The following is a 26,760-nucleotide window of genomic DNA, read 5'->3' as shown; positions in this document are numbered from 1 at the left end:
AAAACGCGTTTAAAAATTGTTTTTTTTTTTGTTTCATTTTGTCCGGATAAGTTAAATCATAGCTTTACTCGGATTACGGTGATCGATTTACGTGCCGAATGCATGAGTTGTTCTATATTGCATGAGTTGTTCTATAAAACCGTTGGTCTTTATTTACGTCAAACTTGATAGGTCAACCATGTCAGTTGTCAACTCTGTGACTCGAACAAAATTTGCAGTCGATTTGCCGACACCGATTGAAATTGGTCGACGTTTTTTAGTCTCGCCGACTTTTAATCTAAGATGTCGAGAATTTACCGTATCGTAGTCCTTGGCTAAAATAAACTATTTTAAACAGAAACTTGAAAGAAAGAAACTTTTCTTATTTTCTTTTCTATTCCTTTATTTTGCACCGAAATATGAGCACATTGATTCAAATTGATAATTCATTGCAATGAGCTTTATTAAAAATAAACGTAAGCTAATTTTCACGTACCGCGGGAGCCTGGCAACTATTTTGAAGAGATTTTGGTTGGCCTTTACAATTTGGGACTCAAGATTTTACTAAAATGATGAAGAAAAAATTAAATCCAAGCTAAAATTTTTCAAGGCTTTCTACAATTTATTCTCTAAAAAATTAATCAATTAGTTTGAATGATTGAAAGTATCTTCGTATGAGCGTCATGCTCGGCTGATATGGTGTGAAAAACAGTAGTACGTTCATTTCAATATTACTCTTAAAAACTACTTATGACTTTATAACTAATTATCCAAACACAACGATTTTTCATCTCAAAACTACACTTGTCAAAAACATTCTAAGTGAGTGACTACAATAAACTATATATATAAATAACATTAGGTAATTTTGCATGTATTCGCGAATATTTATCAAACAATGTAAACTTTTTCAAAAGCCAATTTAGCTGGTTTGGAAGTTTTTTTATTGTTAATCTCACTACGCAAAACTGTCCTCCCTTTATCTGTACCAGCAAGTTACACCGTTTAAAACTCACGAGATTCTAATAGTTCAAAATGAGATTGTTCAAATTTCATATTCGTTAACTTTTCAAGGCAAAATATGAAGAAAAAAATTTTAAAAGTCTAAAACTTTCATAAAGCCGAAAAGTAAGTAACCACTTATTACACATGGAACACCATAATCAGACACTAAGTCGGAACCTGTCGTTTCACAACTCGGTTTTTGCCGAGAACACTGCACGAGCTTTTAACTCTGCCCAATCACGCTCGAGTTCCAACCCCAGCCAAACTACGAACGCTCACCAACACGACATGTCATTTAATCGAAATCCTTCTTGTAGCACTTTGTTCAATAGCTATATTCCACACACTAACGAAGGCTTAGCGGTGTCTTCGGCTAATTTGGACAGTGGGATAAGTGTAACAGGGGGATCGGGTATTAGGCTTTCTGCTACTTCTGCTCGGTGGAGGCCAGGCATTCGCAAGTGTTCAAACTGCGATGAAGACTTTGAGTTTGGAAATCCGAAGACTTTTGGGACTCCAGAGATGAGCTGTTTTTGGTGCTTGGAATGCGATGGTACGTTAGTGAAATCTTCTTATAAACATTTGAAAAGGAATATTATCCAGACAGATCTCATGTCAATCACTAACTAAAAATCTCTGTCAAATGTCGAAAGCCTACTTTTGGGAGGAAGATTGTTTTAAAAGGCGAGATCTCTTTTACTCTAAATTAGAAGGGAAATCCCTATATCAGCTTGTGCAACAAATAATTGAAAAAAGTATTTTCACTTACAACAGTTTTCAGTGAGTATAAACTAATTTAACTTTTTTCTCGACACCGGGAAAACTTTCCACCGTAATTTGCACCGCGAATTGAAGTATTTCAATACGGTATATCACTCGACATAATACGACGCTTTGCGTCTGGGTTACCCAAATTTGCGTGAACAAAAAAAAACACCTGAATCCAAAATGGTTTTTGTGAGTTAAGGGAAATAAAATTAGGACCTATTAAACCCATAAAAAGGTTTAGTTATGCGCTTCAGGTTACATCATTGACTCTTGCATAATAGCTCATCTGATCAACAAGGTCACCAAATTCCACACCTTCACTGATAGTTCGAATTGCGCCGTGCGACCCAAACTATGTCAGATGCATCGGGATTTCGTGGTCTCCTTCTGTGTCGACTGCAGTTGCGATTGTTGCTCACAGTGTGTTGCGGGGATGAGTCATCGGGGTCACTTGTTACGGCCGATCGAGGAGCACAAGAGCCAGTTAGTTCGGGTGGCTGAAGGCGTGAACAATGTCCGACTCGAGAGGGAACGACAACTTCAGGTTAGATTATATTTTCAAAAATAATTGACGTCCAACTGACATAAAAGTAATTTTACCAAAAAGTTGAGTTCAAAAAAAATTAGTTTTAATCGCATAAACACTGTTCTCAAGTTTCACAAGCTGTTTTTTTAAATTTTTATAAGGTTACATGTTCATAAAAAACGGATGATTGTTAGTCAAAACTATATTCTTTGCCTTTGCTATTCTATTAGATAAGAGCCGATGAACTGGACAGTTTTAAAAACAGTTGTCTCGAGTTCCAAGAAGACGCCAAAGAAAAAGTCATGGAAAGATTTGACCAACTGCGAAACTGCCTTGACGAGCAAGAACGCCAGTTACTTTCTGACCTTGAAAACATGACATCAAGTTTCGATCGAATTGAAATGCAAATTCGAGAGTGCCAAAATAGCTCACAAAAACTCAGACTTCAAGTTGACAGAATCCACCACAGTCCAAAGTCTGTTACAGCTCACGAGCTGATAGCTCATAACTCGCAACTCGTGAGCTCGGAAACCGAAGTGCTCTCGGCTTTCGAGTACGAACTACCGAAGCTCAGCCTGATGACGACATGGACAAATCCTGATGCCAGTGAGGATTTGAAATCGTTCCAAGACTCGATTCGCAGTGCGAGTTACAAGTTGTTTCCTCCAAGCATTAAACCCGAGTTCCAGCTTGATATCCAAACCATCATCGAGGAACCCGAGGAGTCTTTGGGAGCTGAAGTCGTGCAGCCGAATCAGGTCGCACAAACCGAACATTTCCGAAAATCGAATCTAGCATCGCTTGTTGTTCGCGACATAGCGTACGACGAGGAACACCAGAGGCTGTTCGTGGCATTCAAAAACGGGAAATCGATTCTCCAGTACTCACTTTTAGGGCATCATCAAGCTAATATTGAAGTGCATTCAGTTCCCTGGAGACTTGATTTCAAGAATAACGTGTTGTACTTCTCTGTGCAGTCTTTGGAAGGTGTCTTCGGGCTGACAGTTGCAGGCGAGAACCCTCAGGTGAAATAAAATTATGATTAGATCACCACTGAAAGGTACCAAAACATTGACTTTTGTTTAGTCGATGCGACATTCATGTCCTTTTTCAATAAAAGAGTGAAAACTATTTTTAAGATTGACATATGGGCATAATTTTGAAAAAAGTTGAATGGATACAGAGTGGATTCAAAACTTCAATCAGGTCAATATTGTTTTTGGATCTTTGATAATTGATATATTCTCATTATTTTTATAAGGTTGAGAAAGTGTGCCACCTTAAAACATGTGCTTTCGCCCTCACTAACTTCCAGTCCTCAACTACCACTGCATCCCCATTGGCCAATCAATCGACCAATCAGACGGCGCCTGGCGTCGTGATTGTAATAGCCAGAGTGTCCAAGCCGGAACTGTGTGTGTACGACTGCTCCACAGCTCAAATCGTGAACAGAACTGCGCATGGTTTGCAACAGGTCCACTACGTCGCTCATGAACCAAAGTAAAACAGACTATTTTACACCTTTTTTTCTGCAAAAATTTAAGTGAGCCTCCAAAAAACCTCAGAATTTTTCCAGCATAAACTCGGCTTTAAGTGATTAACTTTTGAATTAAGACAAGCAAGGGCGCATCTAGGATTTTCTCGAGGAGTGTTGCTGAGCAAATATTAAATTAAGAACAAGTTTGAATTATAGTTGTATATTAAGAAAGGACTAGCCGAGCGTATACACAGTGCGTCTCGGCGGGTTCGGCACAGGTTCGAATCCCGACTACGGCATTTCCTTTTTAAAACTCAAATATGCTTGGAACGTGACGGGACGTAAATTTACGCTCCGTAACCAGGTTCGAACCCCCCAAAAAACCTTTTCTGTTTTATTTAGCTATTTAAATTAGTTCATAAAACGGCCTTGGCCGACCTTGATTGACAGGTTTTAGTCTGTCAAAACCGTGTTTCGCCAAAGTGTGAACGCCATCAGACGCTGAAAAATTTAGTGCTGTGAAAAAGAGTTAAAAAAAACATTGTCCAAAAGTAAACTTATTGCCTTTCGAGCCGTTTAAAGGCCAGATTTTGGAAGTTCCCCGGTTTAGATGTGATAGTTATTCGGAAATACATTGTTACGCTTATCCCCAACTTTTCATCAGCACAATTTTGATGCCGCGACCCGGGATAAGCAAAGCGTAACTCTTCCCTGCCTCCTCAGGTTGAGGTTATTGCCGAAACACAAGGACTTCCGCGGGCCTACCGCTCAAATCACCGATCCGGCCGAATTAGCAATTGCGAAAGATAAATTGTTACTATTGGCTCAATCCGATTTATTACCGGTTGCGTTCAAACAACTTCAATCTGGCAAACCCCTAAAAGGGTCTAGTCGCATTGCAGGTTTTTCACCGTTTATCGGCCCCGGTGGCATCATTCGTTCCACGGGAAGTATTCAACGCTTAGTCAAAATCAGTTTTGAAACTAAGCATCCCATCATCCTAGATTCTTGTCACTTGTTGGTGAAATAGTTTCTGAGGCATCTGCAGTTTGACCACAACCATCAACACTTGGATTATTTGCGTTCCATTAAACATATGGGATTTGTGGTGTTGGGTCTGCGAGATGAAAGATGTTGTTTTGTTTGCAGAAAACCCAAAGCATGCTGGCAGACATCCGTGTCGAACGGATTGGTTACCGCCATCGGTCTCTCAATACTGTGTTGTGGATTATTTTGGTCCATTTTACATGACTGTTCACCGCAGTATTGAGAAAAGATGGGCTTTTCTGTTAACCTGCATGAATACCCGTGCCGTACACATCGAAACTGGTCTGTCTGTGGACACCGGCTCCTGTGCCTTAAAGATTGAAAAATTTATCGCCCGCCATAGTGCGCCAAGTGTGGTGTGGTCAGACAACGGTACCAATTTAGATGGAGCTGAGAAAGAGCTTCTGCTTTGCGTACAAAGCTGGAACAGGCAGGCTCCCGTATTGTTAATTCAAAAGGAAAATAAATGGAAAAAAATCCTCCTGGCGCGCCGCATCATGGTGGATCTTGAGAAAGACTAGTGCGCAGTCGCAAACGCGTTTTCTATGCAATCATTGGAACTCACAAGTTAATGGTTGAGATATTGTCGACCAGTTTTTTTTAGTGGAGCAATCATTAAATGCCCATCCATTAAAGCCTGTTGGTCCTAATTAAACTGAACTGGAAGCGTTAACGCTTAACCATTTTCTCTTGGGTCAGCACTCTGTTAGCTTTCCGTCGCCCAACGAAAGCGCTATGTGAGAGTTTGGACCATCGAAAACGCTATGTGAAAATTTCGACCGACGAAAGCGCTATGTGAGAGCACAAGCCTTTGCAAAAGCTATTTGGCAGCGTTTGCTGAAGGAGTATGTCCCCTCCTTGAACAAATGCTCAGAATAGAATGCCGATTCGAAGCGTGATTTACAACTTGGTGATCTCGTCTGGATTGTCAATCCCAGCAGCCCTCGTGGGCACTACCCTTTAGGTCAAGTAACTGCTTTGCACTAAGGCCAAGATAACGTCGCTCGCTCGAGAACCGTTAAGACCCTATCGGGCCAATTAGTAAGATCATTCGTTAAACTTGCTCTGGTTCTCATCTCCTCGGCGGGTGAGGATTTTGCTGAGCTAATAGTAAATAAAGAACAAGTTTGAATCATAGTTGCATATAATAAAAGGTCAGTAGCCGGGCGTATACACAGTGCATTTCGGTGGGTTCGGTGCAGGTTCGAGTACTGGCTCGGTCATTTCCTTTCTAAAACTCAAATATGCGTCGAACTTGACGGGACATACATCAACGTTCGGTAACCAGGTTCGAACCCCCCAAAAAACTTTTTCTGTTTTATTTAGCTATTGAAATTAGTTCATAAAACGGCCTTGGCCGACCTTGATTGACAGGTTATAGTCTGTCAAAACCGTGTTTCGCCATAATGTGAACGTTATCAGACGCTCAAAAATTTAGTGCTGTGAAAAAGAGTTAAAAAACATTGTCCAAAGGTAAACTTTTTGCCTTTCGAGCCGTTTAAAGGCTAGATTTTGGAAGTTCCCCGATTTAGATGTGATAGTTATTCGGAAATACATTGTTACGCTTATCCCCAACTTTTCATCAGCACAATTTTGATGCCGCGACCCGGGATTAGCAAAGCATAGTTCTTCCCTGCCTCCTCTCTCCAATTGGGTGATCCAGCAGTTGTTGTCCCAGTGGCGGAGTCCCAACTTCGAACCCCCTCAGTACCCCTTCATTCCAGCTCATATCACCAGACCCAAGGAGCATGAGCTCCTGTACCTGGTGCAGATCCCGCAGAAGGCACTCGTTTTTGTGCCCCGTAACTACAAACTGGTGGCAGCCCCTTTGCGAACTCTACGACTACTCTCCCGGCTACGGACCCATCATACTCAGTCTGCCAAACGTCCTCTTACTCATGCACTTCAACTACCTCTAACAGCCCCAATCCACTCCCTCTTAGTTTTATATAAGAAACATTCACTCGTTCCGTTCGTTATTAGCAATCAGAGGGATCTCATCTCGGAAGGGCGGCCCCAGAGGGGTCCCCGAGTGCTGTGGACCAACACAACACTAAATTTTTGAGACTGATACTGGAAAAAATGAATTTGTGTGATAACCTGCGTGTGTTGGGGCTGCGTGTGATGCCCTGCCATCCTGTGATACCCCGCGTGTGTTGGGACGGCGACCCGTGTGTTTGGGGCTACTACCCTGTGTGTTGCGGTAACCTGTGTGTTGGGGCGACCACCCTGTGTGTTGGGGCTGCTACCCTGTGTGTTGCGGTAACCTATGTGATGGGACGACTACCTTGTATATTGGGTCGACTACCCAGTGTGTGAGAGCGAGTCAGAGAGCAATGCCATTGCGTACTAAAACACAGAAAACTGTCAGAAACACCCAAACTCAGTTTTTGCGTTCTTAAACTTTAGAAGATTTTGTTCTCGATTTTAACCAATGTGCTAAGCTATTATTTGTGCAAAAAAATTTTGAATCCATGCTCTAACTAATTGTTCGATAAATGTTAGTGCTGCTGGCGTGGCAAACACGGTCAAAAACTGACAATTTTTTTCTGAAAATTCTGGGCCAAAATTTCGGACCTAGTACAAAAGCAAGTGTTAGAGTTTTTGTAGAATTTTGGGCGAAGGTTTTGGAACCAGCTTGTTCGAATCTGGTAAACGTCCCGTTATCAAAAACTGAAATTAAATTCAAAAATGGACTTTCTAACAACACGTAACGGCCTCAACCGGAACGCTTGAAAATTTTAGTCTAATCTATATCAAAAAAATCTAACCGTATAAATTAGTTTTTGCTCCGGCGACCTCATGTTTTTTTCCGAGTGGTTAAAAATTTTTTGACTTAATTTATATGACGGCCGCTAAGTCTACCCGAAACTTTTGTAAGGTAAATAAACCCGCCGCCTCCGTTTGCTTTGTATAAAACCATTAATGTTTTTGTTATCGCTGCAAGCTCGTTGCATCACGCTCTAGAAAAACTACCCGCGTCACTCCGTAATCAATTAATACTTACATAGCCATACCCAGTCATAGTCCTAACCCGAACGCTGTCAACCCCCGTAGAACTGTACATCACTATTTTGAGTCATTTTTATACCATCACTCGAATATCGTGATTTATCACGACTTCATAACTAACCTAATTAGTAGGCATCGCAGCAATAACTTCAACCTTTTGTCCGAAGATAAACTTGTAGCCATCCTAACACGCTAACGAACTTATTTTATTGCCATCATGTATTGTCAACACAGAGGAACTGAGAAAGTTTTTGTGCGCAATTAAACAATTCAGGTACTCTGACCATCAGCATATTCGATCACTTCATATCGAAACGCTGAGGATAAGCGTTTGCGCAAACAGTACTTTGCTTTACACCAGCCCAATAAATTAGAGATCAAAACTTTCCGGATCATTCTCAGATACGGCGAAACACTCAAAACACTTGTTGCTAAGACTAAGAGGAAAAATAAAGCAACGCACTCTCATCTTGGTCAAATTGCAGTAGAAGCTAGCCGAGGTGTACAGGTCTTAAGCTCAGAAGTTTGGCCTTGTCGAGGTGGTAGAAGTTGTTGCATTTGTGTTTCAGTGCTTTAATATCGTTTTGTATAATTTTTGTTTTGAATTAACGTTTGATTCGTCCCTCTCTTTAACTGTAAAAACACTTCGTAACAGTTTGTGAAATTAAATCAAAAATTAGGCCGGAAAGTACAAAAACTTCTCGAGTCTCTGCGTAATTTGGAAATTGAGCTCTTCAATGTTCCTAAATACATTCAAGAAGCCATATAGAACAAAAAACGAAAAGTGATTGTTGTGAATTACATCAGGAACGCAAATGTTTTCCTGGAAAATGCTTTTTTCAAAAAAGATGAGATAAGTAAAATGGCGGAAAAGGCTACTAATAGAGATAAGATTTGCAAGGAATGAAAACGTGGCCTGATCCGGTGACAAAAAGAAACGTTGAGGTAATTCAGAAAACTAGGAACTATGTAGGTAATGAAGTAAGGTCCGTTTCAGGGTGTTCCGGGAAGTGGCTTCCTCGAAATGTTCCAAAAAACACAAAGTTCACATCAGTCTAGGGTTTCAGCTAGGAGAAAAACAGTTGCAATGCCTTCCAATTAACGAAAAAAAGAGTTGTTGTTGGCTAAATTAAAAACAGAAGAGAATGAGAGATAAAATAAAGCTTCAATGCGCTTGCTAGAAATCAAGCACGGTTGGAAGAAGTACAAATCCGCAAGGAGAATATAAAAAAAGTATGTTGAAGCCAAAAAAACTGAAACTGAATTAGAGGAAGACTCCGACTATGTTGACCTGTTTGCTAGCTCGGTAAGCTCTCACAGGGAAACAGCAGATAAAAGCACAGAAACGTCGGTGGATAATGTACCGAATTTGATTCCAGTAGTGACCGTAACCGAACCGACCGCACACACACTTGGGTTGAATACGGTTCCGTCTAACACCCCGGTGCATGTTCCTGTTTGTAAGGCTCAATTAGGTGGCTTGTCTTCTATGATGATGCATGGCGCTGAAGTACCTCCCATGATTTCCAAACTTCTTACGCAGATTTCAGCCGACACTAACACTCAGTAAAATATCGGCGAAAATGGGTCAAACTTAAATCAAGGTTTAGTACAACCACACCAGTTTTCAGTTGTAAATCAGTGGGTTAATTTTGAGCCGCCACGTCTGCTAATTTTGAAAATAATCCATCAACTTTGTACTTTGTACATAAATTTAGCTCCTCACACTGCAGTTGTTTCAACAGTAACCCTGTAGGTAATCCCACATATTTCAGTCACTTATATAACCCAAACCTCGCATCGTGGTTCCCTGCAAATGCAACATCGACCCCCGTAGTTTCCAACCCTGTAGATTTGAACGAGTCATCGCACGTGTTTGAGGCACTAACATCTGTTGCCTCTCCAAAATCCGTAACGTTCCCCTACAAAAGCGGTGGAGCAATTTACTATTTCTTTCCGCCACATGGGCAAATACCCTTGCAATCACCGAATGCGTCGGATATTCCTTGCTCGTCCGTTCAACTGCCGTATTCATTGAATCAGGCTGCATCGTGCGTATACCAACTTGTCCGAATCATATCAATCCGCCATCGCAATTGACATCCGTTCGAGACTTGGCTGACGTCTTGGCATCAAACAGGATGGATTCATCACCTGAATGGAAACTTTCAAATATGAAGGTAATCCGTTAGAATGGCAGAAATGAATAGGTCAGTTTTGGAGTGCGGTTGGTTCGCAATCAATTCTTTTGGTTGACGTCAAGCTGACGTACCTCAAAACACTGGTAACTGGGAAAGCTAAGTTGGCAAAAGAGGACTTCGCGTTATCAGTTCGAATATAAAGGGACGCACTAAAGGTCCTTGAACAAAAATTTGGGCAAACTCAAACCGTCGTTAGCTCCCACCTCGAAAAACTTAACAGCGTTCCACCAGTGACAAAGCACAATTCTGAAATCGTGATTATTTTAGCAAGTGTAATTTCAAGTCTCGTTGTTGTAATTCGAACGTTGTCATATGAGATCGATCTGAAAGGAACCGCCATCTTGAATCAAGTTTTATGTAAATTGCCTTTGACTATGAAGGAGTCTTGGTCGTTCTACACGATCAGGCGTAATTGGGATTGTCCGAATTTCCTTGATTCCAACGAATGGTTGAAAGAAATGGCCGAAACGCATGAGCGTATGAAAAACTTTCCCGGTAAATCAAAAACGGAGGAGCTCGTCAAGGCAAAAACCACCATCCAAATTTTTGCTTTCATTGCTATGTTGAACAAGTTTGATTATCCTCACTGTCCTCAGTGCGCTGATTAACATCCGTTATGGGGATGCAAGCTCTTCAAGGAAAAGAACCCTATTCAAAACGCAAAGTTTTCAGCGGAGAAAAAACTATGTTTCCCCAGTCTACAAGCGGACTACATGTTCCGTAATTGCTCGAAGGCTAGAAAAATCATTAAACCTGACTGCAAAAGTACGCACAATGTCCTCATGCATGGTGCAGACCGCAAATTTTCTCCTCGAAAAGAAGAAAACAAGTCTTCTACCGGAAAAAATCCGGCGGAAAAATCAACCTCATCTTGTTCCGCGTCCGATCAGGATGTTAAACGTCTTCTTCAGGTTTTTGAGTTAAGTGTTTCACTATTTCAAAAACCAATAATGCTTTTGTTTGTGTGATTCCGCGAGCAATCACTCCTGGCTTTTTGCATGCTTGGCCCGCTGTCTGAACTTGTCAGGTAAAAAGTTGATTTGAACCTATATTTTTTAATTCAACGGATATGATTTTGATCGAAGTAGTCGAAGTCACACTATCCAATCACATAATTAACACCGATTAAACCTTCAATGTAACCGCTTGCGTAAACGATGAAATTAATGTTATCCGGACATCGAAATGGTTATAGGTCAGAATTTTTATTACCACATACGCCCGCTTGATTATAACCATGATGTAGATCGGGAAAACTCCAATGGCTGTTCGTCTGCCGGAATGATGGGTTTTGAGTGGCCCACACCCTTGATCGTTTAGTTTGTTGTCAACATATTTCAAGTGCAATGCCAAAGACGTGGAACTTGTTCGTCAAGTTAGAGCGTGGTATGAGTTAGAAAGCTATAGAAAGTACAAACAAGCTGACGTTTGTTCTGCAGCCAATCAGCGAGCGCATAACCTTCTTGAATCAACAACATACCATGATGGTGAGCGGTACTGGGTAGGAATGCTATGGACCGATGATAGCAGTTCTTTACCCAACAATCACTACTCAATGCTGGCACAGTTCATGGCGCTTGAAAAACGACTTGTCAAAGATAGTGGTTTAAAGAATAAATACACTGAGACAACAAAAAAGGACCTCGATAAAGGTTATTTCATTCCAGTTAAACCGCACGATCCGCAGCTCCGCTCCGCCCGTGAATTCTAATGGCGCGTCAAAATTTGACGGCCAATCTTTGGATCTGATTTACATTGGGCCTGATTTACTGCAAAATTTGTTACACAAGTTGATGCGCTTCCGCCAACATCAGTTTGCTGTCTTCGCGGACATCGAGGGTATGTTTCTCCAAGTTGGCGTACCCCCTTGAGATCAACCTTCTTTGCGTTTTTCATGGCGCGTGTATGCCACATCGGATGTTGAAATTCTCCAGTATATCTGGTATTTTTTTGTTGCTCTGAACTCTCCGGCATGCGCAAACGTCGCAATTCAGCAAACAGCTAGGGATAACGTTCAAAAGTTTTCCTGAAGCATCTAGATTAGTACTTTGAAGGTTCTATCTGGATGATTCCTTGGATTCATTCAAAAACCGCGATGACGCAATGAGAATAAGCAAGGATCTGGTGAACCTCCCTAAACTGTGAGGATTCCGTCTCACTAAGTTTGTAAGTAATGTTCCCGCAATTGAAGAAAACTTATGCCCTTCATTTGAAGTAACTGTAAAAGTAAAGGACATTGCGGCTGGTAAAGACCTTTTGAATTCTCATGTGATAGCGTGGAAGTGACCATGGAAGTGACTCTTTTGTTGTTAGTCGTCGGATTAACCGTGAGCTTCAAATATCCATTACGCAACGAACTGTTCTCAGATTTGTTTCATTGATCTTCGACCCTATTGGTTTGGTGGCACCCTATTCGGTAAGGTCCCGCCTGCTTCGTAAAGACATTTGGCGACAATGGGATGATCATTTACCAGAAGCGCTTCGGAAGTATTTCACTGAGTGGCATTCCAACCTGTTTGTCCTAACAGAAATAGGCTTTCCCCGGTGCTACTTTATTAATCCGTTTGATCAACGTGAGCTCCATATGTTTAGGATTAGCTCGCAAGATGTGTTTTGCGCGGTTGGTTTTCTTCGTGCCCGGAATTTTGAGACTCAAAAACTGAATTTGCGTTTGCTTCTGGTAAAGCAAGAGTAGCACCAAGGAAGATTTTGTCCATTCCGAGGCTGGAATTGCAGGCAGCCTTGCTGGCATCTAGGTTGAGGGAAGATAAACTATGGGCACTTTCAATCGATGGAATTTGCACCTTTGTGTACCGACAGCACCACGGTGTTACAATGGCTTCACTCCATCGATAAACCGACTTTTGTCGCACACCGTGTTCGTGAAATAAAAGAACTCACCACTGTGGGTCGATGGTACCATGTAATTAGTAGAGATAACCCCGCAGACACTGGGAAACGCGGATTATCGGCAGATTGCCTTAAAGAAAGCTGTTGGGGCAAGGGTCCAAGCTTCCTTTTAGCCAAGGAGTGGCCTTTCAAACCAAATTGGTATGTTGTTAGTGATATCCTCTCAATGAAATCTGTGGACGGCACCATAGAAAAATCGACACATGCTCTTACGAGTACTTCAAAGCAGTCAGAGCCCGTATTTGTTTGGGAGAAGTATAGTAGTTTTACGATACTGCATTGGTACGTTTGCTTTATGTTGAGGTTATTGCCGAAACACAAAGACTTCTGCGGGCCTACCGCTCAAATAACCGATCCGGCCGAATTAGCAATTGCGAAAGATAAATTGTTACTATTGGCTCAATCCGATTTGTTCTCGGTTGCGTTTAAACAACTTCAATCTGGCAAAACCCTAAAAAGGTGTTGTCGCATTGCAGGTTTTTCACCGTTTATCGGCCCCGGTGGCATCATTCGTTCCACGTGCCGTATTCAACGCTTAGTCAAAATCAGTTTTGAAACTATGCATACCATCATCTTAGATTCTCGTCACTTGTTGGTGAAAAAGTTTCTGAGGCATCTGCACTTGGACCACAACCATCAACACTTGGATTTTTTGCGTTCCATTGTACATATGGGGTTTGTGGTGTTAGGTCTGCGAGTTGCAAGATGTTGTTTTATTTGCAGAAAACCCAAGGCATGCGCGTTACCTTCTTTGCTGGCTGACATCCCTGTCGAACGGCTTGGTTACCGCCATCGGTCTCTCACAGCTGTGCTGTGGATTATTTTGGTCCATTTTACGTGACTGTTTGCCGCAGTATTGAGAAAAATTGGGCTTTTCTGTTAACCTGCATGACTACCCGTGCTGTACACACCGAAACTGTTCTGTCTGTCGACACCGGCTCCTGTGCCATAAGTATTGAAAGATTTATCTCCCGCCAAAGTACGCCAAGTGTGGTGTGGTCAGACAACGGTACCAATTTAGATGAAGCTGAGACAGAGCTTCTGCTTTGCGTACAAAGCTGGAACAGGCAGGCTCCCGTATTGTTAATTCATAAGGAAAACAAACGGAAAAACAATCCTCCTGCCGTGCCGCATCATGGTGAGTCTTGAGAAAGGCTAGTGCGCAGTCGCAAACGCGTCCTCTACGCTATCATTGGAATTCGCAAGTTAACGGTTGAGGTATTGTCGAACAGTTTTTATTTGGAGCAAACATTTAATGCCCATCCAATAAAGCCTGCTTGTCCTAAATCAACTGAACTGGAAGCGTTATCGCCTAACCATTTTCTCTTGGGTCAACACTCTGTTAATTTTCCGTCGCCCAACGAAAGCGCTATGTGAGAGTTTCGACCGACGAAAGCGCTATGTGAAAGTTTCGACCAGCGAAAGCGCTATGTGAGAGCACAAGCTTACGCAAAAGCTATTTGGCAGCGTTTGCTGAAGGAGTATGTCCCCTCCTTGAACAAACGCTCAAAGTGGTATGCCGATTCGAACCGCGATTTACGAACTGGTGATCTCGTCTGGATTGTCAATCCCAGCAGCCCTCGTGGGCACTACCCTTTAGGTCAAGTAACTGCTTTGCACTACGGCAAAGATAACGTCGCTCGCTCGAGAACCGTTAAGACTCTATCGAGCCAATTGGTAAGATCCTTCGTTAAACTTGCTCTGGTTCTCACCTCCTCGGGAGGTGAGGATGTTGCTGAGCTAGTAGTAAATAAAGAACAAGTTTGAATCATAGTTGCATATAATAAAAGGACAGTAGCATTTCGGTGGTTTCGGTGCAGGTTCGAGTACTGGCTCGATCATTTCCTTTCTAAAACACAAATATGCGTCGGAACCAGGTTCGAGCCGCCCAAAAAATCTTCTGTTTTTTTAGCTATTTAAATTAGTTCATCAAACGGCCTTGGCCGACCATCATTGACAGACTTTCGTCTGCCAAAACCGTGTTTTACCAAAGTGTGAACGCCTTCAGGAGCTCAAATTTTGGTGCTGTGAAAAAGAGTTCGTAAAAACATTGTCCGAATGTAAATTCATTGCCTTTCGAGCCGTTCAAAGGCCAGAATTTTGAAAATTCCCCGACTTAGATGCTATAGTTATTCGAAAATACATTGTTACGTTTATCCCTTTCTTTTCATCAGCACAATTTTGCCCTATTTTTTCATCAGCACAAGGGAGGAGGCGGATTTTCAAAAAAAATCAAAATTTTTAATCCTTTTTTTGTCAACCAATATGTGTTCTCAAAAACCACAATAAAGACCCTATTTTGAAGAAATTTTCTGCGCTGCAGTTAAAAAGTTGAAAAAAAGCAAAAGGCCAAAATTGCGTTTTGAGCACTTTTTGAAAAATGTTGATTAAAAAATTGCGCTTACCCCTCAAAGTTTGTGTATTTTGGCACCTAATGCGCCTCTAGAAAAAGCTTATGGTCAATGAGCTGAAAATGGATATGTCAATATAATACAAAGAGACAAAGGTCGGCAGGCTCTTGGCACCCATGTAAAGTTTCTTACAGGCAGTCAACATGTGCTAAGAACCACCATTTTAGGCCAACCAAATTGATTTTCTGAGCTCTCCTAAATCACTATAAAGACCTTACTTTGATTAAATTTTCTGCGCCGCTGGCAAATTTGTGGAAAAAAAACGGAACAAAAAATCGTTTTTAGGCAATTTTTAAAAGATGTGGCGAAAAATTGCGTTTTTCGGTGCGCGCTCCCCCCTTCACAAAATTAGTAGATGATGGCGTCATAGGCGCTCTTAGACCAATTTAAGAGTCAATCAGCCGAAAATGGATGTCTTAAAGTAGTACCAAAGGGGGACGCTTTGGATCTGCAGGGGTAGAATTATTGAGGGAATGCCTAAGGCCCCTGCTCTCCCCTATAAATCTGTCCCTGTTTTTAATATAGCCTCCTTCGAGCGGTCAACAGTCAGGTGTAAATTAAGCCTCCATGAAAATCATGGGTTTTTCAAGCTCCTTTTCAATTCTAGGATGATCAAAATGTTCTATTGTACAAAATCTACTGCGTTCCTTTAGCTATTTTCTAATTTTAGCCTAGATTTTAATGATGATTGAAATTAGTTTTCAAAAATTAGATTTTTTCATCAAATCGGTAATTCTTAACTTTAATCGTTTCTGCAGCTCTGGTATGGTTGCCATTAGCAACGCCAATGATGCTGTTGTCCTCATTTTCTCACCCCAGCTATACCTGTTCATCAAGCTAGACTCACAAACACACCGGCTCAAATGGCCAATTGGACTCTCATTCAACTCCTCAAATGCTTCTACACTCAAATGTCCGACAGATCAGGAAACCGAAATGAGCATATACATATGCGATTCAGACAACCACCAGATTGTGTCCTACAATATTTCCACCAATCAGATAGTGAGAAAGTACGAGAACCTCCAAGGAGCGGCGTTTGCCAAACTCGTGACACCGAAATTGTTACTTTCTGCTTCTGTGCTGAATTTAAAAATAAAGTTCATTAAAACTGAAAATTAAAAATTATGTTTGTGCCGTGATAAAAATAACCAAAAATGCAAAACTAACTTATGCTGAACTTGACAAAAAAATCGATTTGCAATAATCTAATTAATCATACGGATTTCAATAATTAAAGTGATTAATTGCACCAGTTTTGCAAAATTAGTAAGAAAACGAAGTAAGCAAAGATTAGATTAATCAGCCTGTAAATAGTTTTTTCTAAAATATAGGTCATGTGATTGTTAAACACGTAGAGTGACAAACAAAATGCAAAAGCAAAGTTGCTTAAATTTGCTGGTGACTCGATAATTATTCTATGCAACATCAGAAAAAGTAATTCCAGTTAATTTTGGACTTCGGTATTCTGACTGCCAGTTCTGGCGATTATGGAGGCAAGGGTTAGATTGAAAACTGAGTATTAGATTATTTCTAGATGAGGTTGGGATTATCGGTCGGAACCTTCGGTCAAAGTATACCGCTCGATCGTATTGTATTATTGGGTCGCTGTGCTAGTCAATGAACCTTTCGCGGGCGTGGTCGGAGTATTAGACGTTTGAAGTTTGTTATTCACAACTGAGGCGTGATTGTTGTTCAGCTGGTTCTCCGAGCTGTTTTTAGACGTGTCCGAGAGGGCGGGGTTCGAACCCTGACTTGCGGTGTTGAGGACAGGTGTACTATTGGGAGTTGTGGTGTTGGATGTGGATGGGTTGGTGGTGGTTGTGTTAAGGAGTCGTTCGCAGTAGGCACAGTGAGTTATTTCGGAGAGGGAGAGCAGGTTCACTTTGTGTGCGTTGAACTGGGAGTGGATGCTCTTGACGATATGTCTCTGCAGCCTGTCCGCGTTCGTCTCATTCACCCTCGTCACCACATTCAGCGTCATCTGCAGATTGTAAGTGTCACCCTCCGTCACCTAAAATACCACTTTTATACAACAACAAAATAATAAACGACGGAACCGTCCAGTAAACTTTGAGTTTTTGAGCGTTGTAGGCGAAACCTTGAGGACCAGCCTTCTACGGAATTTTGAAAATGAAGATAAGCTAGCATCTTTGATGCTGCAATTTCATCCAAATAATTATAAAAAAGACCGATAGCTTCCTCGTCAAGCAAAGTATAAAACTTTGAGTTCTCTAAGGCGTAACAATGCTCAAGTCCTCCGTAAGTGTAATTATAGAAAACTAGGCTAGCCGGTTACTGTGCAAGTGGTACAGAATGTTCAGAACATAGTCTTAAAAAAGAGTTTTTCAAATTATTGTCATTATGTCATATTGTGGTATGATAAAAGGAGCTGAACAAAAAAACTGGCGATTAGGTATATTCGACAGCCATAATAAAATAAGCAAATTGAAAAACTATTTTTTTTAGAAAAGTTACTTGAAAAATAAAAAAAATCGAAAAAATTTTTTTTTAAGTTTCGCAGTTTTTTGAATTTTTGAAAGATTTGATTCCAAAAAGCCACTGAAATACTCAAAGAAAACTAAAGTTACACAAGTAAAACTAGTTTTGTACGTTTTAAATTAGGCTATTGTAAACTTTTAAGCAGTTAAAATAAAACTGCTCGCTCGCTTTATTCGCTCGAAATAAGACAAAAAAATCAAAAATTTCACGGGGAACTTTTTGTGGTTCAAACCACGACTGTAAGGGCTTTAATATGATATATCACTCAACCCAGTCCGATCATCAATTGTGGTACCTGACTTAGCGTGGAAAACTAAAAGAAAAAACGAAAATACACCCGAATGCAAAGTTCCTCCCCATTTTCAACAATTTGTCGGAACAACAAGATTAATGCCCTGTTCAAATTATCAAGTAAGAGATCGCATTTACAGCATAACGAGACCTAACCAGATTTTTAAAAAGTCTAACCAGGTTGAAGCTTTTTTTGGGCTGCTAATTGTTTATATTTAATTCTATTTTTTTAAAATAAAAGTAACGCTCACTTTTTTTATCATTCCCACTTTTTTTGTTTTCAGACTGTAATTTGATCTACAATACACGTGGGATGGTTTAAGGGAGGGGGCGAGGGGCTGACGCCTCCCCCTCAGGGAATCGACCGCTCGCCAACCAAAGGGTCCCCCTTTGATATTATTTTATGACATCCATTTTAGGCCGACCAAGTCTAAAAATTTGCTAGAAGCGCCTTGTGCGCCAATATATACTAATTTTGAAGAAGAAAAATTTTCCAAAAAGTGCTCAGAAACTTTTTTTTAACCTGGTGGCCTAAATTTTTTCTGTCAGTGGTTCCCGCGGTAATCAAATCACAGCCACCCGTATTTAAAACAATTTCGATTAAAGATGTATCGACTGATTGAGTTTCCAGCAGTGCTTTTTTGAGGTTTTTTTGAATCAATTTGGGCTAAATTTGTCTTGATGTCTTAAAACCAAACGTGTTCCTCATCGCACTATCATCATCATCATTATCATGAACTCGGCTGAAAAGCTTTAGTTGAAATTACTATTCTGACTATGAGCCGAAAAGTTTGCTGAAGATACAAAATTTCCTTAGGGTTGAATTGGCAAGCAATACTGATTGTATTATTTTGAAAATAATGATAAAACGAGTTGATGATGTTTTTCTTGTCAGGTAGAAATGGGGCATATGAAAGAGTCAAACTTTTGTGATGACGAAAACAAGTTTCCACATATTGAGCTTGCACGTGACCAGTGCCACGAAGAGGGCTTTCGTTTTTATCAACTGATTCTCAGTTGGAAAAAACTAAATGCCACTAACACCGCCTCTAATTTTCAAATGATCTCTCTTTACAGTGGAAGGTAAACCGAAAGGACCTTAAGATAATTTGAAGTTTGTTTCTCTCAGTAAATAGGGAAACAATTTTGCATGCTACACCCATTGCAGTTATGTGAATTTCCCCCGAATCTAAAGTTTTATCACCGTCAAACATTTAAGAATTCGATCCAAGAATTTTTGTAAAATATCCATTTTGGTATACTCATATCATCTTTTTCTTATAGGACTCACACTCGAAAAACTTTATAAAGTTCTCTTACTAGGTTCATGTATGACTAAATATCATAGCACTGCAAAAAAAGCAAGCTTTACAAACTAAACGTGCTAGCTGGGATGAGGGAATTAAAAAAAACAAGTGAATTTTAAAAAGTGCAAGTGCAAATATAACCTTTTCCGACCGAAAAAGGAGCTTTGATCGGTAAACGGAGGATATGAAAGAGCCATCGAGACAAGAACGGCCAAGTCGGCAGCATTAAATGGAAAATTGTCTGAAGGGCCACTTAGTCGAATTCTACCATTATACGCTACATGACCTCTTTCAATCTGATTTCATTGATTTTTCGGAGCAAAAGGGGATAATTTGACAAGATAAATCACAAAGCATTCTTAGTTAATCTTCAAGATAAAACTAAAGCTGCTTTCTTAGTGGTTATTTTTAATTGTAAAGACAACCGGCTGCAGATGACAAGAAGGAAAAGCAGAAAGCCAAAAAAAGTGGCGCATTAGAGATAAATTTCATTTAAGTACCGGGAATAAAACTGATAAAAACAGCAAAAAATTCAAATGCCTGCCATTTGTTTTTCACTAAGCTGCATAGAATAGACCTGCTTAAACCAAAGAAGGGTGCCTTAAAAATGAAAACGTTTTTTTTTCCCAGCACAATTACTGTAGATTCGGTAACCGTTTTCGCATTTCTATTTCGATAAATGTTCAAGTTCACTGAATACATCTGAAGAAATGGATTCTAGGAAAGGTTTCCTATTATTTTGGTTGGAAAAATTCGGTAAATACTCGATCAAGAAGAAAATACCAAATGTTTGCTCCGCCGCTCTCTGGCGGCCTTTTTTTAATAGACCTATTTGTATAACTTTTTTAGGTCAAGCAAATGGATTTTCCAAGCTCTCCCAAATCACTATAAAAACTATTATGACCAAATTTTCTGAGCCGCAGTCGAAATTTAAAAAAAAAACAAGCCAAAAAGGTGTTTGCAGGCACTTTTTGGAAAACTTTGACAAAAAATGCTTTTTTTGGGCGGCCAAATGTGGGATTTTTGGGTTGTCAGCAGGTCGAAAGTCTGAGGTGGAAAGGCGTCCACCATCTGACCCCCTCCCCCTAAAAATGCTGCAAAGTACTGTTTGCTGGATTTCTTGAAACGTTGTGAACTGCGAAATTTGCCAGGAGTATCTTCATTGAAAATTTACCATAATATCACAAGAGTATCTTGACCAGAGTAAATGTCTCAAATAAACTAATGACGTTTTCTGTTGAAACTAACTAGTGATATTTCAGAAAATCAATTTGTGGCAAAAATTCTTGAACCGTTTTTTGAATTTATTCTGTGCTTAAAAACAAAAGTCCCCAAAAAATACTTTTAAATGATGATTTTTGGAGCACGTGTTTTTAGAAGGCTAGAAGAAACCAAAAAACTGCTCAACTTTTGAAAAAAAATCGGCAATTGTTTGTAAGAAACTTGAACATTGTCCCATTTCAAAACAAAAAAAATGATACTATTAGTTTTTTGCTTGGTTTTACTTTTATGATCATGGTTCAAATAAGTTAAAAAAGCTTAGAATAAACTTCAAAAATCTCTCAATTTGTTTTTTTTGATCATTCAATTCAAACAAGACTGCTCGTATCAGGCCGAAGCTTTGAATTATCCCGCTGTCTTCTAAGGTCTATGGAGCAGTAACAACATGTAATAAAATAAAACGCATTTTTGAAATATGAGATTTTGTTGAATATATGATAATGAGTTTAGCCAACAAAAAAGTAACGAATTAACAAAAAAAATGAAAATTAAATGAAACAAACTGCTCGTATCAGGGTAAATCCCTGACTGTTTCGAACGCTTTTCAAGATCTATGAAGCAGTGTTTGCGTTGAAAACGCGATAAATTTTTCAATCAAAAATGAAAAAACAATATTTTTTGTGATTCTTTTTTAAATAATACCCCACATCCCACATTCAGTAAAAAGTGATAAATTTCGCACCTAGTAACGTAGCAATTATGACAGAGAGACTGCTTCAACCAGTTCGCAACGATTTCTAGGAGGGACTAAATTTCCGCTTACGCGTTGATATACTTTTGGTCAACAAATCTATCAAAAAGTCCTGGTTAAAAGTTCGAAATTTGGCTGGCGGAAAAAAACCACCCGAGCACAAATGTTCCCTCATTTTCTTTGAAAGTCTTTTTAGTAGGGGCATTCATTTTTATGGGGCAGTTCAACAGTGCCGAATACCAAAATTTTGTTCAACAGTGCCAAACGTTTGTCAAAATTGGTCTGGAAAAAAACCACTCCGAGCACAAATATTCCGTCACTTTTTTCAAAAATCGGGACAAAAATAAATCGACGGGGATTACTGTTTTCACTCATCTCAAATCACTGGCAAGTAATTAAGTTCAAATGGACGGAAATTGAAAATACTGAAATAGCCATCTTAGCTAATGCCAGTTGTTAAACAAACAAAATTCCCTCAGGCGCGGCGTCATCAATTTTTCCGAACATTAGCAAATTGTCAAACTTTTGTCTCAATTTCGCTGAAAAACAAAACAGTATTTAGGCAAAACTGCCAACAATTGATAAAAAGAACTCAAAGTTCCCAAATGTGACCAATTTTTGAGTCTGTAGAACCTATTTTCAGCTTCGGCATTCTTTAATTTCGTTTCTAAAGATTGACCCCGTTTTGACCTCTGTCGGTTCAGTTGCAAATCAGCTCCATCAAGATCAATTAAACAACTCCCCCCCCCCCCCCCCATATAAGGTAGAAAACAACAATTTTTCAGAAATGTTTCACAAGTATAAGTAAATCAATCTAAATAGCTTTCAAATTTTCAGGTAATGAAGTGTATGTAAATGCAAATCAGTGTAAAAAATCTTGAATGCGAAAATTATTTAGGCATAATTGAAAAGCATATTTTAGACACAAATACTTTTTAAAATTAAAAAATGGCTAGGTGGGAGATTTTATGGTTGAGGTAAAGAGATTTTGAGGTTTGCTGGGCCTTATCTTATTCTTTTTTCTCCTACAATTTGACCTTTGAAAGATCAAACACAAGCCTATAAAATTACGAAAAAAAAAACTAAACCGAGATCTAAAGAGAATTTTTCAGGAATGGCATCGTGACACCATTATCACCTTGGATTTTATAGACAAAGCAGGCAGTTGACCTCTTCCAGGAAGCAGTGATGACCACTTGAGTTCAAATTTTGAAACAGTTTGAAAATAACTGTGATCTTTTTAAATTAATAACATCTGATGAAGCAAAAATAACTGATATTCAAATAACTTGATTTAAGAAACTTTTTTTGTTTTTTTGTTGCTTTTGAATTTTGATTTTGTATGTATAACAAATTTGTGAAAATAGGTTTCCACCTATTTTTTAAAATCTAAAATCAGTAGTATATTTTAACATGTTGCATAAATAAATGACAATCTTGATATTTCAAAAATAGTTCGGAAAGTTTGTGTTTAACCAAATAAATAAATATGTCACAGGAAAAAACTAAATTTAATCGGATTTATTCATTATTAAGGAAAAATAATTACAAAAACTTCAAAGACTAGGAGCTGTTCTGAAACATGGACAAACTTGGACATGGACATTAGACAAATTTCATGATAGCAAAAAATTTTATTTTTGGTCATGCCAATGATTGTCTAGACTTCTACCATCGGGACAAAATAAAACAAAAAAAACTGTATACCTAACTTGCGCCACTGGTTTTGGAGTGATTTTTTGGCCATTGTGCTAAGCATTGTGTTTTTATGATTTGTCTATGATTTTTGATCTTCATGATTACCAAAAAATACGGTCAAAAATACCAAAACAGTTTAAGCAACAAAAAATTATACTTGAAAACATTTTGAGCATCGATATTTTGTTTAAAAAATACATCATAGACTTCTATTTTTTTTTCAAAAAACGCTCGCCTTCCTCAAGTTAATCCAGCAAAAATGGGAATTAGATGGTAAATTTTAAATACGTGCACATTGTTGATTATTTTGTTGATCAATTAGATAAAATTACAGAAACCGTCAACAACTGATACTGAAGAGGGGCGGATATAGGGTTTTTTCGAGCGAGGAGGCTGATTTTTAAAAAAAAATGTCAAAAATTTTGTCGACCTTTTTTTAGGTCAACCAAATTTATTTTGCAACCTCTTCCCAAGTACTAAAAAGACCTTGTTTTGGCCATATTTCTGCGCCGCAGGCAAAATTTTGAAAACAAGGGCCAAAAAAAAGCACTTACTCTTAGGCATTTTTGGAAAATGTCGGCCAAAAAATTGCGTGTTTTCGGCGCGCGCTTCTCCTTTAAATGCAGTGTACATTGGCGCCGAATGAACTTTTTGAAAAAATTAGGGTCCGTCACCCAAAAGTGAATATCTCAAAATAGTACAAAGGAGGGACCCTTTGGGTCGCCAGGGGGTCGAATTCCTGAGGGGGGGGGGGGGGGGGGGGGCGTCCGCTACTCTGTGAAACTATTTGGTGGCGCTGTATTTTTATAGTTTGACTCTGTAAGAATCCAATCTGTGCCCAAGCATTGCTTGCTTCATGAATGCGTAGAATATTTTGATTCTTATTGAGGCTCTTTTTCCTTTTTTCCCCACCTCACGTAAGCATCATTTTTATGGTGTAACGAGGGGTTTTACAAGGTTAAACATGAAGATTAAATATGTTTATAATGGCCTAATTAGTTCGCATGCTGAGCTAGTTTTTGTAAGATTCAGATAAAGTGAACAAAATTTCACTAGTAAAATTTTGCAGGCGGGGGGAACGAAAACGAGCGCGCATCGATATATACTAAATGAAATTGGTGAAAGAAGTGAGTCAATTAAGGAGATACTAGATTAAAAGCAATTTATGAGTTTTTATACGAAAATACCTAGTCCTTATACTAGGAGAAGCACATCAATCATATAATGAAATGTTTTTTATGTGTTGTAAAGATAACGTTTATTCGACAAAAGACCATTAAGTCGAAGTTCTTTCAATTTATTCATAAGAGCACTGTGCAGGCATGAAAGGGAATGCTAAAAATTACAGGTTTTCAAAGTAAACAAGACTGCTCGTAACAAGACGAAGCTAGCTTTCAATGTTCCGAAGTTATTTTTACAGATTAATTTAAAATAAAATAATTGTCAAAAATTTTTAAAAATAAATTTAACTTTTTTTTTTGAAAATCATCCTCACTCACGCTATGTAAAGTAAAAAGTGATAGATTTTGCATATAACAAGCCCGCATATAGCTTATAGCATTAAATAGGCCAACGAGCTCGCGCGGTAAAAGCACGAAATATATCGCGCATTAATTATTGTCCCAAACTGCCCAAATGGACAATCTTTAAACTCCAATAATTTTCCAAAAAAATCACAGGAAAAAAATTAAAATTAAGCTCAGGACAACAATACCTTTCAAATGAAAAAAAAAATCCGCCAAAAAATGCTAGTTCAAAAGTTGAAGTTTGTCTGGAGAAAAAAAACAGCCTGAGCACAAAGGCTGTCATTTTTTCGAAACTCGGAACAATAATTGTCGAACTAATTTTGCAGTGTCATTTGACAGTTTTAGTGGCAGTGACTTTTTAAATACAACAAAACCAAGTTTAGTTTGGTCAACAAGGAAGAATGTGTTTAAAAAAACAATCCAACCTAAATTTATGCATTTTATCTACTTTATCAAAACAATTTTAACTGGTCCTAAGACCTAAAACAGCTTGGATCAAAACGTGATTAATTTCTAATCAGATGAGTCGAATATTATGGAAAATGTTTGATGAGAAGAAATATTTTGAATATAATATTGAAGTTTTTTCAGGGCCAATTGCACATGAATTTTAAGATAAACTGTGTCTTGAGGTCAAAAAAATCTCTCAACACAATTGCAACCAAGTTTTTTTGTTTTTGAATCAAGTTAAATTTATTAAAGATTAATTACCTATTGAAACGTTGTGTTTAACGCTGTATATAAGTTGTTACATAATTGTCACTTTTTCTTATTAATTGAACATCAAATGTAATTTTTTATCTCGGTTTTTAAAAATAGTGAAACTGTTCAAAATGTTTCTTGAACGGTTTCATTTGTTTGCTACATCATTCTGCATTCGTATGTTTGTATCTTTGGATATTAAACCGGTACCATGTAGAAATATCTATCTGATAAATTAGAGCTAGATCGAGGTATATAAGCGATAGCGATTGAGAAATGGCATTGTGGCGCCACTATCATAATAATGGTACCCATAGGCGTGACAGGCACGTGGCATCTTCAAAGAGACAAATTCGCCAATTAGAGCCCAACTTTGGGAGCGGGTTCGAAAAAATTAACCTCACAACCATTTCAAAGTGCAAGCATCCGATAGCGCAAATAACCGATAGCCCAAAAATCGGATTGTTTGAAATCTTCGGATTGTTTGAAGTTTTCTGCTTTCTCGCTGTACTTGGTAACAATATTACTATAAGTCGATCATTAATTTGAAATAGGTTCGGCACCTAATTTTTAAAATTCCTATGGTGGAAGCAAGCTAAGAAAATTACGTGACTATAGGAGATTTGGTCATTCAAAACTAATAGGTACCTAACTTTAAGGTACCTAAAATTGACGAAAATTCAGTTTGAAAATTTTTTACCACAGATTTGAAATCATAATTAAAAAAATGGATTAGCGGAGATATCTGAGTTAGGAATTGCTGAAAATAGGCATAAGCATTTTGGCGATCACATATAGCTACGTTGTCTTCATCGGCACATGAGATAATACTCAAGCTTATACCCACGGGACAAGAAAAAACAGAAATTGGTATGTCTAATTGGCGCCTCCAGTTTTTGACTGTTTTCTTTCTTGAACAGGCACTGAATTGTCATGCCGTTCGGAAAACTGTTCCCAACCAAGAACACGTTACAAAAAATCGAGTTTCACAGAAGTCGAGTCGCCAATAAAAGCGGAAATAAACAACCAGAAATGTACACGAACTGACTTTGAACTTTGATTTCATTACTCTGTTTTACAGGTCAAAGAGCCAAAAATTCATTCTGGAAGCTTTAAATTTTTAGAATTTTAATTTCTTTTTCGGAAATCTACTTCTGCAAACAGAATTCAACAATTTGACAATATCTCATTTGATTTTTAAAAAATTGTTGTCGCGAATCATGCTCAACTAATCCAGATTGAACAACATAATCTATTTTCGTGGCACATACTTCATTAATTGATTTAACCTTTATTTTCGTCAGACGAAGATACAAGATTTATTGAGATTAAGCAGTCTGTTTATAAACATATCCATAGACTTTTTCAATTATTTTTGATTTATCGAAACCGATAACTACCGATAACTACCGAAATGAAACTTAAT

General features: G+C 38.8%; 2 protein-coding genes across 5 annotated transcripts in view; one reads left to right on the top strand and one right to left on the bottom strand.

Moving 5' to 3' along the window:
- The first annotated feature begins 779 nt into the window (after window positions 1-779).
- Window positions 780-16,588, top strand: LOC134839007 (uncharacterized). Its single transcript, XM_063854384.1, has 5 exons — window positions 780-1,537; window positions 2,007-2,296; window positions 2,509-3,303; window positions 3,540-3,778; window positions 16,095-16,588. Exons 1-5 carry the CDS (start codon window positions 1,129-1,131, stop codon window positions 16,456-16,458), a joined length of 2,097 nt encoding a protein of 698 aa, XP_063710454.1. The 5' UTR covers window positions 780-1,128; the 3' UTR covers window positions 16,459-16,588.
- A 122-nt stretch (window positions 16,589-16,710) lies between these two features.
- LOC134839008 (uncharacterized) overlaps window positions 16,711-26,760 on the bottom strand; it is a 35,778-nt gene continuing 25,728 nt past the window's right edge. For all 4 annotated transcript variants that reach the window (XM_063854387.1, XM_063854385.1, XM_063854388.1 and 1 more), the window contains one exon: window positions 16,711-17,350. In XM_063854387.1, coding sequence (XP_063710457.1) covers window positions 16,934-17,350 — 417 coding nt within the window. In that variant the 3' untranslated portion in view covers window positions 16,711-16,933. The remainder of the gene's footprint in view (window positions 17,351-26,760) is intronic.

Source organism: Symsagittifera roscoffensis, chromosome 2 (genome assembly GCF_963678635.1).
Source record: "Symsagittifera roscoffensis chromosome 2, txSymRosc1.1, whole genome shotgun sequence".
Lineage (NCBI taxonomy): Eukaryota > Metazoa > Xenacoelomorpha > Acoela > Convolutidae > Symsagittifera > Symsagittifera roscoffensis.
The sequence above is the reverse complement of the archived record's forward strand: the minus strand, read 5'-3'. Positions and strand labels throughout refer to the sequence as shown.

Coding starts and splice junctions, on each gene's coding strand:
- LOC134839007 (XM_063854384.1), top strand. CDS start 1,129: ATGGAACACCATAATCAGACACTAAGTCGGAACCTGTCGTTTCACAAC. Junction 1,538..2,006: donor TTGGTGCTTGGAATGCGATG/GTACGTTAGTGA, acceptor TATGCGCTTCAG/GTTACATCATTGACTCTTGC. Junction 3,304..3,539: donor TTGCAGGCGAGAACCCTCAG/GTGAAATAAAAT, acceptor TATTTTTATAAG/GTTGAGAAAGTGTGCCACCT.